General features: G+C 40.4%; 1 protein-coding gene across 4 annotated transcripts in view; it reads left to right on the forward strand.

Annotated features, from left to right (window-relative positions):
- The window catches only part of MYH10 (myosin heavy chain 10), a 152020-nt gene that overhangs the window by 43666 nt on the left and 92200 nt on the right, over window positions 1-16154 (forward strand). For all 4 annotated transcript variants that reach the window (XM_081270974.1, XM_081270971.1, XM_081270972.1 and 1 more), the window contains exon 4: window positions 162-189. In XM_081270974.1, coding sequence (XP_081127100.1) covers window positions 162-189 — 28 coding nt within the window. The remainder of the gene's footprint in view (window positions 1-161; window positions 190-16154) is intronic.

Genomic DNA, 16154 nt, shown 5'->3' on the forward strand with positions numbered 1-16154 from the left:
AACTCAATTAGACTTAGGACTAATTGGAACAGAAAGGATTTAACTTAGCTTGAGAAGAGAGTTGCTAATATTGTATAGGCTATTAATGTAACTTTATTATATCGAATATTATAAAACCAGGCAAATTGTCACTTTCTTTTTTGTTTTGCTCTGTTTTATAGATCGCGAGGACCAGTCAATTCTTTGCACGTAAGTAAATGTTGAATGTTCAGACTTGTTTTGATTTTTTTTTTTTGGAAAGTGGAAAATCATTTTTTGTATATGGGAGGGGGAAGTAGAGCAAGAGTTTGAAGTAAACTTTGTAAGTTATTTTAAGACTAAGATTATATAAATTGCTTAAATTTGGTGTTATTGTTTGATTGTCAAACTGGGCTTTTCACACATTTTACAGTGTTGGTCTGTGAACTTTGTATCTTTGTTTTGTATGTTTAAGTGTAGGACTACTAGACATTTCAACAATTTATTTGTTTTACTCTATAAGCATTTACAGAGCATGTGCCTTGTGTACTGTGTGCTAAAACTAGAGATTCACAGCTGAATAAAACAGTCCACAACAGGACATGCTTAGATTTGCACATTAGAAAGGCCACTCTGACTGCAGTCTGGAGGAAAAAGAAACAGAGAGACCACTTAGGAGCCTGTTCAGTTATCTAGGCAAGAGATGGTGGTGACTTCAGGTACTGATTGTGAACCCAGACAGAAGCAATTGAATGTAACTGGTGTTCAGTTTAGAAGACAGACTTACTTGGTGATGTACATGCCTGAGAAAAAAAGCAAAGAGAGAAGCAGTTATTGATGGAATTAAGATCTCTCCTGGCCTGGGAGCAGAGAAGGAAGAACAGATTGGAGTGGAAGATAATGAGTTTGCTTTGGGACATCTTGCACTTGAGATCACTGTGGCTCATCTATAAATGGCTGGCCGTAAGGCTTGGGGACGAGAACAGTCCGTGCTAGAAATGCAACTCTGAGATGTCAACAGCATGGGTGCTCTTGGAAACCAAGGATGGTGAACGTGATTGCCTTAGAAAAAATGTGCTGAGAAGCCAGGCACAGTGGCGCATGCCTGTAATCCCAGCAATTTGGGAGGCTGAGGCAGGAGGATGTCAGGTTTCAAAGCCAGGCATGGTGAGGCCCTGACCAATTTAGCGAACAACTTGTCTGTAAATAATAAAAATTTTAAAACGGTTTGGGGATGTGGTTTAGTGGTTAAGTGCCCCTGGATTCAATCCTTAGTACAAAAAAAAAAAAAAAAAAAAAAGGAAAAGAACGAAAGAAAGAAAAAACATGCTGAGAGAGAAGGTAGTGTATGGAATCCCAAGGAAAAGCAACATTTAAGAGCCAGGCAGAAAACGAAGCGCTTCCAAGGCCAAAATGATCCAACATGGAAGAGGGGATGTGACCCAGCATCCAGGGGAGGGAGGCATTGCATCAAAGGAGTGATCTGATGAAGTGAGGGGTGCAGAAACGTGTGCTGCAGAGAATGAAGTGTGGGGAAGTGAACGAGTGCATGAGGAAGAGGAAGAAGCCAGATCCAGTTGAGGAATGGAGGGGAGGTGAAAAGGTTGGAAATGGAAATCAAAAGACCAAGTACAGACCTACTGCTTCCAAACAGTTGGAGAACATGGAGAGCAGTGGTTGAGTAGTGTGAAAGCTCAACAGACGTCTGGTACTATTATTGGTGGTGTTTTTAATGAGGTCGAGATGAAATGCAAGTGAGAGGCAGACAGTTGGAGTAGCAGCGTGGGGGCAGGAAGGAAGGAGAACTGATGAGCCAAGCGGACTGTGAGAGGCAGAGCTTGGCAGGTTGGCCCTCTGCAGTGACGGCCATTAGCCTGAGTCCTAGAGCTGATAAGTAGGGGTGGCAGTTGGGAACCAAGAACATTCTTATCTAGTGGTTTCTCCTTTCTGGGCAGTAGAAAGTGTGCTATCTAACCCGAATGGGAAGAGTAGCAGGGCAGGAGGTTTGAGGAGAATTCATCTGTTTTGATCTATGAATTTTCTTCTGGCATTGTTAAGCCTCAAGGAGTTTTGTAAATAGGCTTTTTCCAAATGATAAACCATCCTGAAACGTACAATCGAAACTGTGTGATTCTGTCAGGTGCAGAATGCCTGCAAGATCGATTAATGGGGATGTTGAGGCAGGAGGATCGCACGTTGGAGGTCAGCCTAGGCAATTTAGCAAGATAATGTTTCAGAATAAAATTTTTTAAAGGCCTGGGGATGTATGTAGCTCTGTGGTAGAACTGCCCTGGGTTCAGTCCCCAGTGCTGCAAAAAAAAAAAAAAAAAAGCAAAATAAAACCCAACAACAAAAATCAGCATGCTTCATAGGCTCCCCAGCAGTTGGGTTGGGCTCAGCTTGTTGGCCCTGCTATGTGGACCAGGTTCAGCTGGCACACCTGAGACTTGCTCCTGAGCTCACTCCTGTGGCTGTGGGTGGCTGGCTTTTAGCCCAGGTGCCTTGGCTTTTCTTCATTTCCTCTTGTTCTCCAGTCTAGCCCTGGCTTTTAATGGGGTGGTAGATAATTAATATGTGTTAATAATTTAGGAGGGTTGGGTTCTAAGAACAGTAAGAGGGCAAGCTCCAATGTGTAAAGGCTGGATTCTGCTGTGTCCCATTTGCTGTTGCCCCTTTCTCAAGCCAGACACACAGCCAAGGCCAGATTTGGCAAGGGAAACACTACAAAGTGAGCAGGAGACAGTGGAGGCCTTTGCTGTGGTCCATCTACCATGAGGCTGTGGGAATTGAACCAAATGCAGCCCAACAAAAGGTAGAGGACTCACACCTCTTATAGACTTAGTGACTTGACAGCTCAGATAACCATTTTTGAGAGGGACTTTGAGGAATGTCTGAAAGCAAGAAATACCTCGGGAATGGCTGCTATTTGACAGATCAGTGAGCACCGATTTACTTCTGTTACCAAAAGTGACCATTGCAAACGTGAGCACTTGCAGTTAGACGCTCTATATCATTTTAGATTGAAATTTGTCATCAATTAATAGGCATATTTAAGAGGTAAGTCTTAGCACCTGGGTTATGTCTTCTTGGGCACAAAGTAGCTGCCATCAAGTATCATGTTCATTTTCTTTTCTATTCAGTTTGTATGTATGTATGTATGTATGTATGTATTTATTTATTTATTTATTGGTACTGGGGATTGAACTCAGGGGCACTTGACCACTGAGTCACATTCCAAGCCCATTTTTTAAAAATTTATTTATTTTTTATTAGCTATTCATGATACCATTTTTTGTATTTTATTTAGAGATAGGGTCTCACTGAGTTGCCTAGCCCCTCACCAATCATTTTATCATGAATATTTTCAGATATAAAGCAAAGTCGAAAGGATTTTTCAGGGAATACTATTACATGCATTACCAAGATTCCACCATTTTTAACTATACTTGCTTTATTCTCTCTATTGATCTGTTTACCCTTCTGCCTACTCTCACTCCATCTGATTTGTGTCGGGGGAGGACCACTGGTTTGGGGCCTATAAGTAACTGACAACAGATTAACAAGAGAAGAGACAAGGTTTATTTACACCTAACATAGTGATTGCTGAGAGCCATAGCCCAGTCGGAATGACGCGTGGCATTTTTGCCAGAACCAGTGGTTGAGAGGTGACTGCCAGCAAGCCATGGAGATGATGATGGTTATGTTAAGCTGTGTATTCAATTGTATATTAGACCCCTGCTGTCCGTCTGGAGTTCTGGGGGGTGGTTGGGGAAGTGGGGGAGGAAGGATTTCCGGTTGGTGTGTGGTGTGTCCGGGAGAAGGCCGTTGGGTGGGGGGGAGTTCAGAAATAAAGTTTGTTCCTGATTGAGTAGCTCGTGATTTGTGCCCAGCCAGACTTGGGCAAGTGATAAGTAACTTTGGGGGAAATTGCCTGAAAGAAATTGGTCATATTAACAAAAAGAGGAGGGTGGTGGATTCCAGCACTTCAATGGACATTTGGAGGGGTCTGTGGGACTTTTCAGTGCTAATGAACAGTTGAGTTCATGGTTCAGGTACTAAGGGTCAGGCTTGTCCCACTCAGGAAACTCCCTGGAAGGGGATCCAAGGCACTGACACCTCCCCCCCCTTAATGCTTTAGCTTAAATTTAGGCAGCATTTCTTTCTGTGGCTGCTGATTAGATGTTTTCATTGGAAAACATTCAAGGTATTTCAAGTTAAATTGTGCACTTACCCCAAATACTTCAGCATGTACAGTTAGTATTAACTAAGTCCTAGAATTTTCAAGTTTTGAAATAAAGTCTACATATAATTAAAAACCCATCTTTTTTCCCCTCACCTTTTTCATTGATGCATCATAGTTATACATCCCAATGGGATATGTTGTTATATATTTGTACATGCACACAATATAATTTGGCTAATTTCACTCCCCAGCACTTTTCCCCTCCCTCCTCACTTCTCACCCCTAGGCTCCTTTCCGCTACTGATCTCCATTTGATTTTCATGAGATTTGTCCCCCTCTTCCTTTTCATTTTTTAAAAATTTTTTATCCATTTGTATGAATTTTTTATATGCGGTGCTGAGAATCAAATCCAGTGTCTCACACATGCTAGGCAAGCGCTCTATCACTGAGCCACAATCAAGCCTATCTTGATTACAAAATTTCTGTCCTTTCTAGTAAGCTGCTTTGTAAAGGAACTGAGTTTTGGAACGATAGGAAATATCTATTAGTGTTGTATACCTATAATATATATACATATATTTAATTTAGAGAGAAGGTAATATATATGCGGTGTCTTTCAAATCGAGGTTATCTAAAGCAAGACTTCAGGCAAAGGGTACTGTAAATCGAGAATGAATTTGAAATTACAAATATCCAGAGAGAATAAAAGCAAGGGCAGGATTTCTCATTGGGAAATCAGGGTACAGAAGAAATAAAGATCCCAGAATTGACCCTGTATTAATCATATGCTTCCCTGCTTCTGTACATTGTTGTTCCTTATGTTTTTGTTTTGAATTGCACATCACTTTGAGAAGCTAGTGAAAGCTCTAGAAAACACAAATGCCTTCAGGTTGAAACTCCTGATCTTTTCTACCTTAATGTGCTTCAACAGACACAGGGCACCCCCAACCAGAAGGCTTCCTGTTTTGTTTTTAGGTTAACTTGGCCTCTGTGAAGGCCATTAAGAGCTTAAAGAGCAGAGTGTTGGACCCATATCTCTCCCCTAACTGGTCCTGCATAGACCCGCGGTGGAACTACCAGCCACTGCAAGGCTGAAACTGCTGCATTGTACATCTTAGTTTGTTGATAGAAATGAGCCCAGATTTCCTTTGCCCTCGTTGCTATTAAGCTTGGCCTATTGCTCTCTTTCCTGAGGGTTCTTCCAATTTTCTTCAAGAGAAGTCTGCTGAGTTTTCTTTTTGGTTCTCTTACCCCTTTGCTTTTGTTCAAACTGTGTTTATTTCCTCTGCTTCCATCTGGGACAGATATTCCATTTCCCATTATGTTCTTTTTTTTTTTTTTTTTTGCACAAATTATATTTTCTGCCAGGTAAAGTGGCACATGCCTCTAATCCCAGCGACTAGGGAGGCTGAGATAGGAGGACAACAAGCTCAAAGCCAACCTCCACGTCTTAGCAAGGCCTTAAGCAACTCAACGAGACCCTGTCTCTAAATTTAAAACAAAATATAAAAAAGGGTTGGGGATGTGGCTCAGTGGTTAAGCACCTCTGGATTCAATCTCTAATACCACCCCCCCCCCCAAAGAATTATGTGTTCTGCCATCTCCTTCATATTAAAACCAGAGGTCTTTTCGGGGGTAAACTTCTGTTTAAGTCTTTTCCGTCATTGTCATCATTGATCATCAGCGATCATCAGCATAGCTATTCATAGCACTGACATTTCTTGAGAGCCTTTTGGCCAGGCATGCTGCTAGGCTCTTACATGCATTATCTATTCCATGAAGTGATTGTTTTAATTTATAAGCCAAATCTCAAAAAAGCAAAGTAACTTGCCCAAAGCCCTATAGCTAGGGAGTTTGTGCTAGTTAGCTTTTCATTACTGTAACAAATGCCTAAAGTAAGTCAACTTATAAGGAGGAAAGGTTTATTTTGACTATGGTTTCAGAGACTTTAGCCCAGGGTCACTGGTCTCTGTTGCTTTGGGGCTTGTTGGCTATACAGAATGTTAATGCTGGGAACACATAATAGAGCAAAGCTGCTCGTCTCTTGGCACCAGGAAGAGGCCAGGGTCCTGATATCTCCTTTAAGGGTACACGTCAAATGACCTAACTTCCTTCCACTAGATTCCATTTACTAAAGATTCTTCTACCTCCCGATAGCACCATGGGCTGGTGACCAAGCTCTCAATACACAGGCCTTTAGGGAACAATCAAGATGCAAACTATTACAGAGCAGGAGAAGGATTTGTGTCTAAGTAAGTCAGTTTTACTCCATAGGCCACATTTTCAACCACTATACCAAAACTGTAGAAAATGAGTAACTTAAAAATGTGGTAATTCAAATTTTCATGTGCATATAGTACAAGAACATTGAAGCAGACAATAATGACCACTGTTTTTTGAATGCTAATTATATATTTTGGTTAGACTGTATTTTTTCTCCTTTGTGTTAGGAGCTGTCATTCCCAAATTATGATGGAGAATTTAAGAGTTGTAATCTGCCCTCTTGGGGGGGGTGCTTAGGAATGGAGTTTGGGAATACACATCTATCATTGAAGCAGTATTCTCTATAGCAAAGTTATCTTAGATCTGAAATATGGAAAAATGTAGCCAAGTTCATGAGCAGTTGGTGACAGCTGCATAAGGGTGGGTGACATGCTGGGAAAAAATGCTTTGAGGACCCTGTCCAATGAATGATCAGGGTGAGCTGGGAAACCACAGAGACAAACTAAACTGAAAAGCAACCATCATAACTGGTTTTGAGACAAGTCATCATCAGGCTAAATGAGAGGCTCATTTCTTTACATAATAAAAAAGGACCTATTTGAAACCAACCGCCAATATCAAGATTAGCACCAAATCCTAAGTATTTTGAATAAAGTTAACATTGGAACACAGAAACCCCTCTCATTGCTATTAAGAAGTTACACTTGAATAAAATCCATCTGGGCCTCTGGCATCCATCTGCTCCCTGGTTGATCAGTGTCCCCTGCCACTCTCTGCCTTGATTGTTATATGAAATCCTGGCAGCTGGCCAGCAGGTTCTGGTGTGCACCAAGCTCCTTCCCCAGCGGTTCACCTGCTAGCTCTTGCTCCTGCAGGAGGGGTCTCCCTCACCATGGCTTCTGAAGGCAGCTGTGCCTTCTTCTCTAACTTCCTTCTTTTCAGTGTCTTATTTCCTTCCTAACATTGCTCACATCCTATAATTATCTCATTTGTTTTGCTTGTTTATTTTTATGTCTCTTCTAAACTTAAGCTCCACAAGGACGTGGACTTCCTTCACAGCTCTATCCCTAGCACTTAGAAGAATGCCTGGCACACAGAAGTTGATTTGTAAATATTTGTCAAATGGCTCAATGGAAGAGCTATGAAATGAATGAGTGAAAAATCATTACCTTATCTACGGACCAGAGGTAACCAGATAGCATATATATTGACGTTAATGACAGGAACAAAAAAAATGTAAAAAGGACACTAGGAATCAATGCATAGGACCCATATTCATTCAGTCAGCAGTATACATCAAGCACCTGCTAAGCTAGATACTGAGATATCAAAGATCAATAAGGAAAACAAGGGCCTTGCTTTTTTTGAACTAAGGAAGATAAAAAAAAAAATTACCTGAAAGACAATGAGAAAACATTGTTTTCCCTAAAAAAAAAAAAAAAAAGTATGTGTATTGATGCCATTTAACGTGAAATTACACCTATTGTTTTCTATTTGTGGGGCAGAGAGATGGGTCAGGGATAGCAGAACAAAGTTATTTGAGATTTATCTAGAAAATAAACCTCAGAGACTACTTTTTTCAAAGAACAGTGCTCTGGCCAATCAAATTTCCTAACTCCTGCATTATGGTACCGGCCTTGTATGGGCCATTATGTATAAGAAATAAGTATACAAGATGAAGGTAGCATGTCATCACTGGAGAATGAATGTCTTCATCAACCATGTGTATTAGGATATGGGCAAATTATTTGAGGAAAAATTAGATTAAATTATTACCTCAAACCATATTTTTTTTCAGATTACTGAAAGATTTAATTATAAAAATGAAACCATCAAAGTTCTAGAAGGAAATACAGATGGATTTAATAATACAGATGATATAAAAATGAAAGTTTAGAAGAAATAATCTCAAAGCAGGCCTTTTTAAGTATCAATGGTTGGCAGAAACTTTAAAACCTTGTAGATTGGAGTACCTAAGATTCCAAAAACTTCTGGGTGGAGAAACAAAGAAGGGGACTATTTGTAATAAAACAGTAGAGGTGTTCAGTAAAGTTAATATATGAACTATCCTTATAAATCAGTAAGTAGGCTATGCCTAGTATCATCAGTCTAGGAATTAGTGAGGATCAAATCTGTCTACATTTTACAGATTGAATACTGAGGCCCAGAGAAGATTGTTTCCTTACTCATGGTTGTAAAACTGGTCAATAGGATCACTTTGCCCAGCCCTCCCTGTGGTAGAGACTGAGGTTATCTAAGTGCAGAGAGTCAGGAAGATGTTACAACCAGTAAGTCCACTGAAAATTTTAAGTCATGGACAGTTGCAGTTTGTTTGTTTGTTTTATGGTTCTGGGGATCAAGCCCAGGGCCCATTGCGTGCCAGAGCAGCACTTTACCACTGAGCTACACCCTAGCCAAGTTGTGTCTAGTTCAAATAATGCAATTCCAAGTACAGTTCCAAGAATGGTGCCGGGATTTGTTAGAAACAGTAGATTTTCAAGCATTTGAGGAAATGCTTAGATTATTTATTGACAATATAACATTTTTGAGTTTCTGAATTTTTTTAAAAAATTAATCAAAAAATCTATTAAGATTTGTATTATAATCCAAATTGAGACTTTCTTTGATTATGACTATAGGTTTGCTTTGATTGTGTCTTGAGAAACCTTAAGTGTTGGAGCAGAGAACTCATAATTCATGTGTCCCTTGGTGCCCACAGCACCTTCTGAATTTTCAAGCTTAGTTCTGTGTAGAAATTTAGAAAACAAAAAACTTTTGAAATGCCACCAGCTTTATTTATTTGTAAATATGAATCTCATAAAGTGATGGCATTTGTCCCCATTCACCACAAAATTCATTTTTTTCCTCATTTTGACAACCAATTACATATGGCCTTTGTGCTAACACTTTGTAAGGTTATATGGAAACAAAAAGAAGTAAAGAGAAGCAAATGCAGTTATTAACTTGTGAGGCCACAGTCCTTGGGGTCAGAGAACCTGGTGTGCAAGGCCAGCAGCCAGTAGGAAGGTCTTAAGGAGGTAATGTTGGTGCAGAAGAGAGAATTGTCCTTATCCAGTTCAAAGGATGAATCAAGAAGGATTTTGGTGGCTTTGAAGGTCAATGTCAGTAACCAGTGGGCATTCCAAAGTTCCTGTCAGCTCCTGTAAATTATATCCTCATAATTGAATTGTTTTAGGATTTCAGTTTGCAGTGCTAGATATTTCTGGTGTGGAAGTTTTTATTTTTTACAAACACTAATAAATTTAAATTTAATTTCTCTGGTGGAAGCCTCTACCCCTAGCAACCAAAAAAAAAAAAAAAAAGAGTAGCGGACATTTTCCTGTGATGTCTTACTGCCACCTACTAAGGAATCTTCATTTGGGTTTATTTGAATATTTATTTGGGTTTATTTAATTTTTTTTTTAAATTGTATTTGTTCTGAACAGACTTTCCCTTCCATTGGTCTCTCTCTTTTTTTTTTTTACAGAATTTATTTACATTTATTTATTTATTTATATTTTTTATTGTTGGTCGTTCAAAACATTACATAGTACTTAATATATCATATTTCACAGTTTGATTCAAGTGGGTTATGAACTCCCATTTTTACCCCGTATACAGATTGCTGTATCACATCAGTTACACTTCCATTGATTTACATATTGCCATTCTAGTGACTGATGTATTCTGTTGTCTATCCTATTCTCTACTATCCCCCCTCCCCTCCCCTTTTCTCTCTCTACCCCCTCTACTGTAAATCATTTCTTCCATTTGTATTATTCTTCTCTTACCCCTCATTTCCTCTTATATGTAATTTTGTAAAACCCTGAGGATCACCTTCCATTTCCATGCGATTTCCCTTCTCACTCCCTTTCCCTCCCACGTCTCATCCCTGTTTAATGTTAATCTTCTTCTCAAGCTCTTCGTCCCTACCCTGTCCTTGGTTACTCCCCTTATATCAAAGCAGTCATTTGGCATTTGTTTTTTAAGGATTGGCTAGCTTCACTTAGCATAATCTGCTATAATGCCATCCATTTCCCTCCAAATTCTATGATTTTGTCATTTTTAAATGCAGAGTAATACTCCATTGTGTATAAATGCCACATTTTTTTTATCCATTCATCTATTGAAGGGCATCTAGGTTGGTTCCACAATCTTGCTATCGTGAATTGTGCTGCTATGAACATCGATGTAGCAGTGTCCCTGTAGCATGCTCTTATTAGGTCTTTAGGGAATAGACCGAGAAGGGGAATAGCTGGGTCAAATGGTGGTTCCATTCCCAGCTTTCCAAGAAATCTCCATACTGCTTTCCAAATTGGCTGCACCAATTTGCAGTCCCACAACAATGAACAAGTGTACCCTTTTCCCCGCATCCTCTCCAGCACTTGTTGTTGTTGGACTTCATAATGGCTGCCAATCTTACTGGAGTGAGATGGTATCTTAGGGTGGTTTTGATTTGCATTTCTCTGACTGCTAGCAATGGTGAGCATTTTTTCATGTACTTATTGATTGATTGTATGTCCTCCTCTGAGAAGTGTCTGTTCACGTCCTTGGCCCATTTGTTGATTGGGTTATTTGTTATCTTATTGTCTAATTTTTTGAGTTCTTTGTATACTCTGGATATTAGGGCTCTATCTGAAGTGTGAGGAGTAAAGATTTGTTCCCAGGATGTAGGCTCCCTATTTACCTCTCTTATTGTTTCTCTTGCTGAGAAAAAACTTTTAAGTAAGTCCCATTTGTTGATTCTTGTTATTAACTCTTGTGCTATGGGTGTCCTATTAAGGAATTTGGAGCCCGACCCCACAATATGTAGATCGGAGCCAACTTTTTCTTCTATCAGACGCAGAGTCTCTGATTTGATATCAAGCTCCTTGATCCATTTTGAGTTAACTTTTGTGCATGGCGAGAGAAAGGGATGCAGTTTCATTTTGTTGCATATGGATTTCCAGTTTTCCCAACACCATTTGTTGAAGATGCTGTCCTTCCTCCATTGCATGCTTTTAGCCCCTTTATCAAATATAAGATAGTTGTAGTTTTGTGGATTGGTTACTGTGTCCTCTATTCTGTACCATTGGTCCACCCGCCTGTTTTGGTACCAGTACCATGCTGATTTTGTTACTATTGCTCTGTAGTATAGTTTGAAGTCTGGTATCACTATACCGCCTGAATCACACTTCCTGCTTAGCATTGTTTTTGCTATTCTGGGTCTTTTATTATTCCATATGAATTTCATGATTGTTTTATCTATTTCTACAAGAAATGCTGTTGGGATTTTGATTGGGATAGCATTGAACTTATAGAGAACTTTTGGTAATATCGCCATTTTGATGATGTTAGTTCTGCCTATCCATGAACAGGGTATATTTTTCCATCTTCTTAGGTCTTCTTCTATATCTCTCTTTAGGGTTCTGTAGTTTTCATTGTATAAGTCTTTCACCTCTTTTGTTAGGTTGATTCCCAAGTATTTTATTTTTGGGGGGGATATTGTGAATGGAGTAGTTGTCCTCATTTCCGTTTCAGAGGATTTGTCGCTGATACACAGGAATGCATTTGATTTATGCGTGTTGATTTTATATCCTGCCACTTTGCTGAATTCATTTATTAGCTCTAATAGTTTCTTTGTAGACCCTTTTGGGTCTGCTAGGTATAGAATGATGTCTTCTGCAAATAGTGATAATTTAAGTTCTTCTTTTCCTATTTTTATGCCTTTAATTTCTTTCGTCTGTCTAATTGCTCTGGCCAGTGTTTCGAGGACTATGTTGAACAGAAGTGGTGAGAGAGGGCATCCCTGTCTTGTACCAGATCTTAGAGGGAATGCCTTCAATTTTTCTCCATTCAGAATGATGCTGGCCTGTGGCTTATCATAGATTGCTTTTACAATGTTGAGGTATGATCCTGTTATCCCTAATTTTTCTAGAGTTTTGAACATAAAGGGATGCTGTACTTTGTCAAATGCTTTTTCTGCATCTATCGAGATGATCATATGGTTCTTATTTTTAAGTCTATTGATGTGGTGAATAACATTTATTGATTTCCGTATATTGAACCAGCCTTGTATCCCAGGGATGAATCCTACTTGATCATGGTGTATAATTTTTTTGATATGTTTTTGAATCCGATTCGCCAGAATTTTATTGAGGATTTTTGCATCTAGGTTCATTAGAGATATTGGTCTGTAGTTTTCTTTCTTTGAAGTGTCTTTGTCTGGTTTAGGCATCAGGGTGATGTTGGCCTCGTAGAATGTATTTGGAAGTTCTCCCTCTTTTTCTATTTCCTGAAATAGCTTGAAAAGTATTGGTGTTAGTTCCTCTTTAAAGGTTTTGTAAAACTCTGCTGTATACCCATCCGATCCTGGGCTTTTCTTAGTTGGTAGTCTATTGATGGTTTCTTCTAGTTCCTCAATTGTTATTGGTCTGTTTAGGTTGTCTATATCCTCCTGACTCAATCTGGGCAGATCATATGACTCAAGTAATTTATCTATGCCTTCACTATCTTCTATTTTATTGGAGTATAAGGATTCAAAATAATTTCTGATTATCTTCTGTATTTCTGAAGTGTCTGTTGTAATATTGCCTTTTTCATCCTGTATGCTAGTAATTTGAGTTCTCTCTCTTCTTCTCTTCGTTAGCATGGCTAAGGGTCTGTCGATTTTATTTATTTTTTCAAAGAACCAACTTTTAGTTTTGTCAATTTTTTCAATTGTTATTTTTGTTTCAATTTCATTAATTTCAGCTCTAATTTTAATTATTTCTTGCCTTCTACTTCTTTTGCTATTGTTTTGCTCTTCTTTTTCTAGGATTTTGAGATGAAGTATGAGATCATTTATTTGTTGGTTTTTTTCTTTTTTTAAGGAATGAACTCCAAGCAATGAATTTTCCTCTTAGAACTGCTTTCAATGTGTCCCATAGATTTCGATATGTTGTGTCTGTGTTTTCATTTAACTCTAAGAAGTTTTTAATTTCCTCCTTGATGTCTTCTAAAACCCATTGATCATTCAGTAACATATTGTTCATTCTCCAAGTGATGCATGATTTTTCCTTCCTTCTTTTATCGTTGATTTTCAGTTTCATTCCATTATGATCAGATAAGATGCATGGTATTATCTCTACTCCTTTATCTTGTCTAAGAGTTGCCCTGTGACATAATATATGATCTATTTTTGAAAAGGATCCATGTGCTGCTGAGAAAAAAGTGTAACTGCTTGATGTTGGGTGGTATAATCTATATATGTCAGTTAAGTCTAGGTTGTTAATTGTGTTATTGAGTTCTATAGTTTCCTTATTTAACTTTTGTTTGGAAGATCTGTCCAGTGGTGAGAGAGGTGTGTTGAAGTCTCCCATGATTATTGTATGGTGGTCTATTAGACTCTTGAACTTGAGAAGAGTTTGCTTGATGAACATAGCTGCACCATTGTTTGGGGCATATATATTTATGATTGTTATGTCTTGTTGGTGTATGGTTCCCTTGAGCAGTATGTAGTGTCCCTCTTCATCCCTTTTGATTAACTTTGGCTTGAAATCTATTTTATTAGATATGAGTATGGACACTCCTGCTTGTTTCCGCAGTCCATATGAGTGGTATGATTTTTCCCAACCTTTCACCTTCAGTCTATGTATATGTTTTCCTATCAAATGCGTCTCCGGTAGGCAGCATATTGTTGGGTCTTGTTTTGTGATCCATTCAACTAGCCTGTGTCTCTTAATTGGTGAGTTTAAGCCGTTGTTATTTTCCATTTCCTCTTCCTGTAATGTTTTGCCAAGGATTTTTTGAAGAGATGGTTTTCTAGCTGCAAATTGTTTTAACTTTTGTTTATCGTGGAAGGTTTTAATTTCATCTTCCATCCTGAAGCTTAATTTCGCCGGATACACGATTCTTGGTTGGAACCCATTTTCTTTCAGTGTTTGAAATATGTTATTCCAGGATCTTCCAGCTTTCAGAGTCTGTGTTGAGAGATCAGCTGTTATCCTGATTGGTTGACCCCTAAATGTAATCTGCTTCCTTTCTCTTGTAGCTTTTAAAATTCTCTCCTTATTCTGAATGTTGGGCATCTTCATTATAATGTGTCTAGGTGTGGATCGCTTATGATTTTGCACATTCGGCGTCCTGTAGGCTTCTAGGATTTGGGATTCTATCTCCTCCTTCAAGTCTGGGAAGTTTTCTCGTATTATTTCATTGAATAGATTGTTTATTCCTTTGGTTTGGAGCTCTGTGCCCTCCTGTATCCCAATGACTCTTAAGTTTGTTCTTTTAATGTTATCCCATATTTCTTGGATGTTCTGCTCATGGTTTCTTAGCAGTCTTGCTGAGCTGTCTATGTTCTTCTGAAGTTGAAATACTTTGTCTTCATTGTCTGATGTTCTATCTTCTAAGTGATCTATTCTGCTGGTAGTATTCTCAATTGAGTTTTTAAGTTGGTTTATTGCTTCCTGCATTTCTAGGATTTCTATTTGTTTGTTTTTTATTACCTCTATCTCCCTGTGTAATTGATCTTTTACTTCCTGGAATTGTTTCTGTAGTTCCTTGTCAAAATGATCTTTCATTGTCTGATTTTGCTGTCTCATGTCTTCCTTGAGACTCCAGATCATCTGAAGCATGTATATCCTGAACTCTTTATCTGACATTCCATCTGTTGCAGCTATTACCTCTTCTAAAGTTGAGTTGACCTGCATTGCTTGTGGTCCTTTCTTTCCTTGTCTTTTCATACTGCTCGCGTTTCTTTCTGCTTGGTGAAACTGTTGTGTTTTTGAAATTTTCCCCCTATTTATTGATACTGCTCTTGTATAGTTGGAAAATCTCCCTTGCAGGGCGGGTAGTAGCTGTGCTCCTCCTCTAATTAGCGAGATCTGTCTACCCCGCTGGTCGGTCACAGGTCTGCCCACCCTGTGGGCGCGGGTGGCAGCTCTGCTCTGCCCGCACCCCAATTGTGGTGACGTAACTGCCACGCCCTCGGGTCGTTGGTCCTGATCCGGATGTGGGCGGCAGCTCTGCTCGGCCCCTACTCCAATTGGTGTGACACGTATACCATCCTGGCAGGCCTCTAGGCCTCTTCCGCTGGTGGGTCGCAGGTCTGCCTACCTTGCCGGCTCGGGCGGCAGTTCTGCTCAGCCCCCACTCCCAATGGGGGTACCTGACTGCCTCTCCAACGGGTCGCTGGGCCTTTTCCAGACACGGGCGGTGGCTCTCCTCCACCCCCACTCCAACCAGTGTGACATGACTGCCTTGGTGCTACGTGTCCACCACGCTGGCAGGCTACCGGGCCTGTCCTGCCAGTGGGTCGCAGGTCTGCCTACCTTGCAGGCTCAGACGGCGGCTCTGCACAGCCCCTACTCCAAATGGGGTGACTTGGCTACCGCGCCATCAGGTCGCTGGTCCTGTTCTAGGCGTGGGCGGCTACTCTCTTCGGCCCCAGCTGCAGTTGTGGTGTCGTGATACCACGCCGGTGGGTCACTTGGCCTGCTCTGGGCGCAGGCGGCAGCTCCACTCTGCCCCCCTGGCCCACACAGCACCCAGCAGGACCTGGACCAAGAAGCAGTCACCGCAGGTTCCCCAACCCTGGGCCAAAGCAGCTTCGGGAGCCAGAACCCGGCCTCTCCGATCCCGGCTCACGCTCCGCTAGGAGCAGGCTCCAAGGAGCAACCCCCGCGGGTTCCCCTGCCCCAGGCCAAAGCAGCTCCGGGAGCCAGAGCCAGGCCGCTCCAAGCTCTCCGAGCTCGGTGCACGCTCCGCTGGGAGCAGGCTCAAAGACGCAGTCCCCGCGGGCTCCCCAGCCCCGGGCCAAAACTGTTCCGGG

This window comes from Spermophilus citellus (assembly GCF_964194105.1).
Source record: "Spermophilus citellus genome assembly, chromosome: 17".
In the NCBI taxonomy this organism is placed as follows: domain Eukaryota; kingdom Metazoa; phylum Chordata; class Mammalia; order Rodentia; family Sciuridae; genus Spermophilus; species Spermophilus citellus.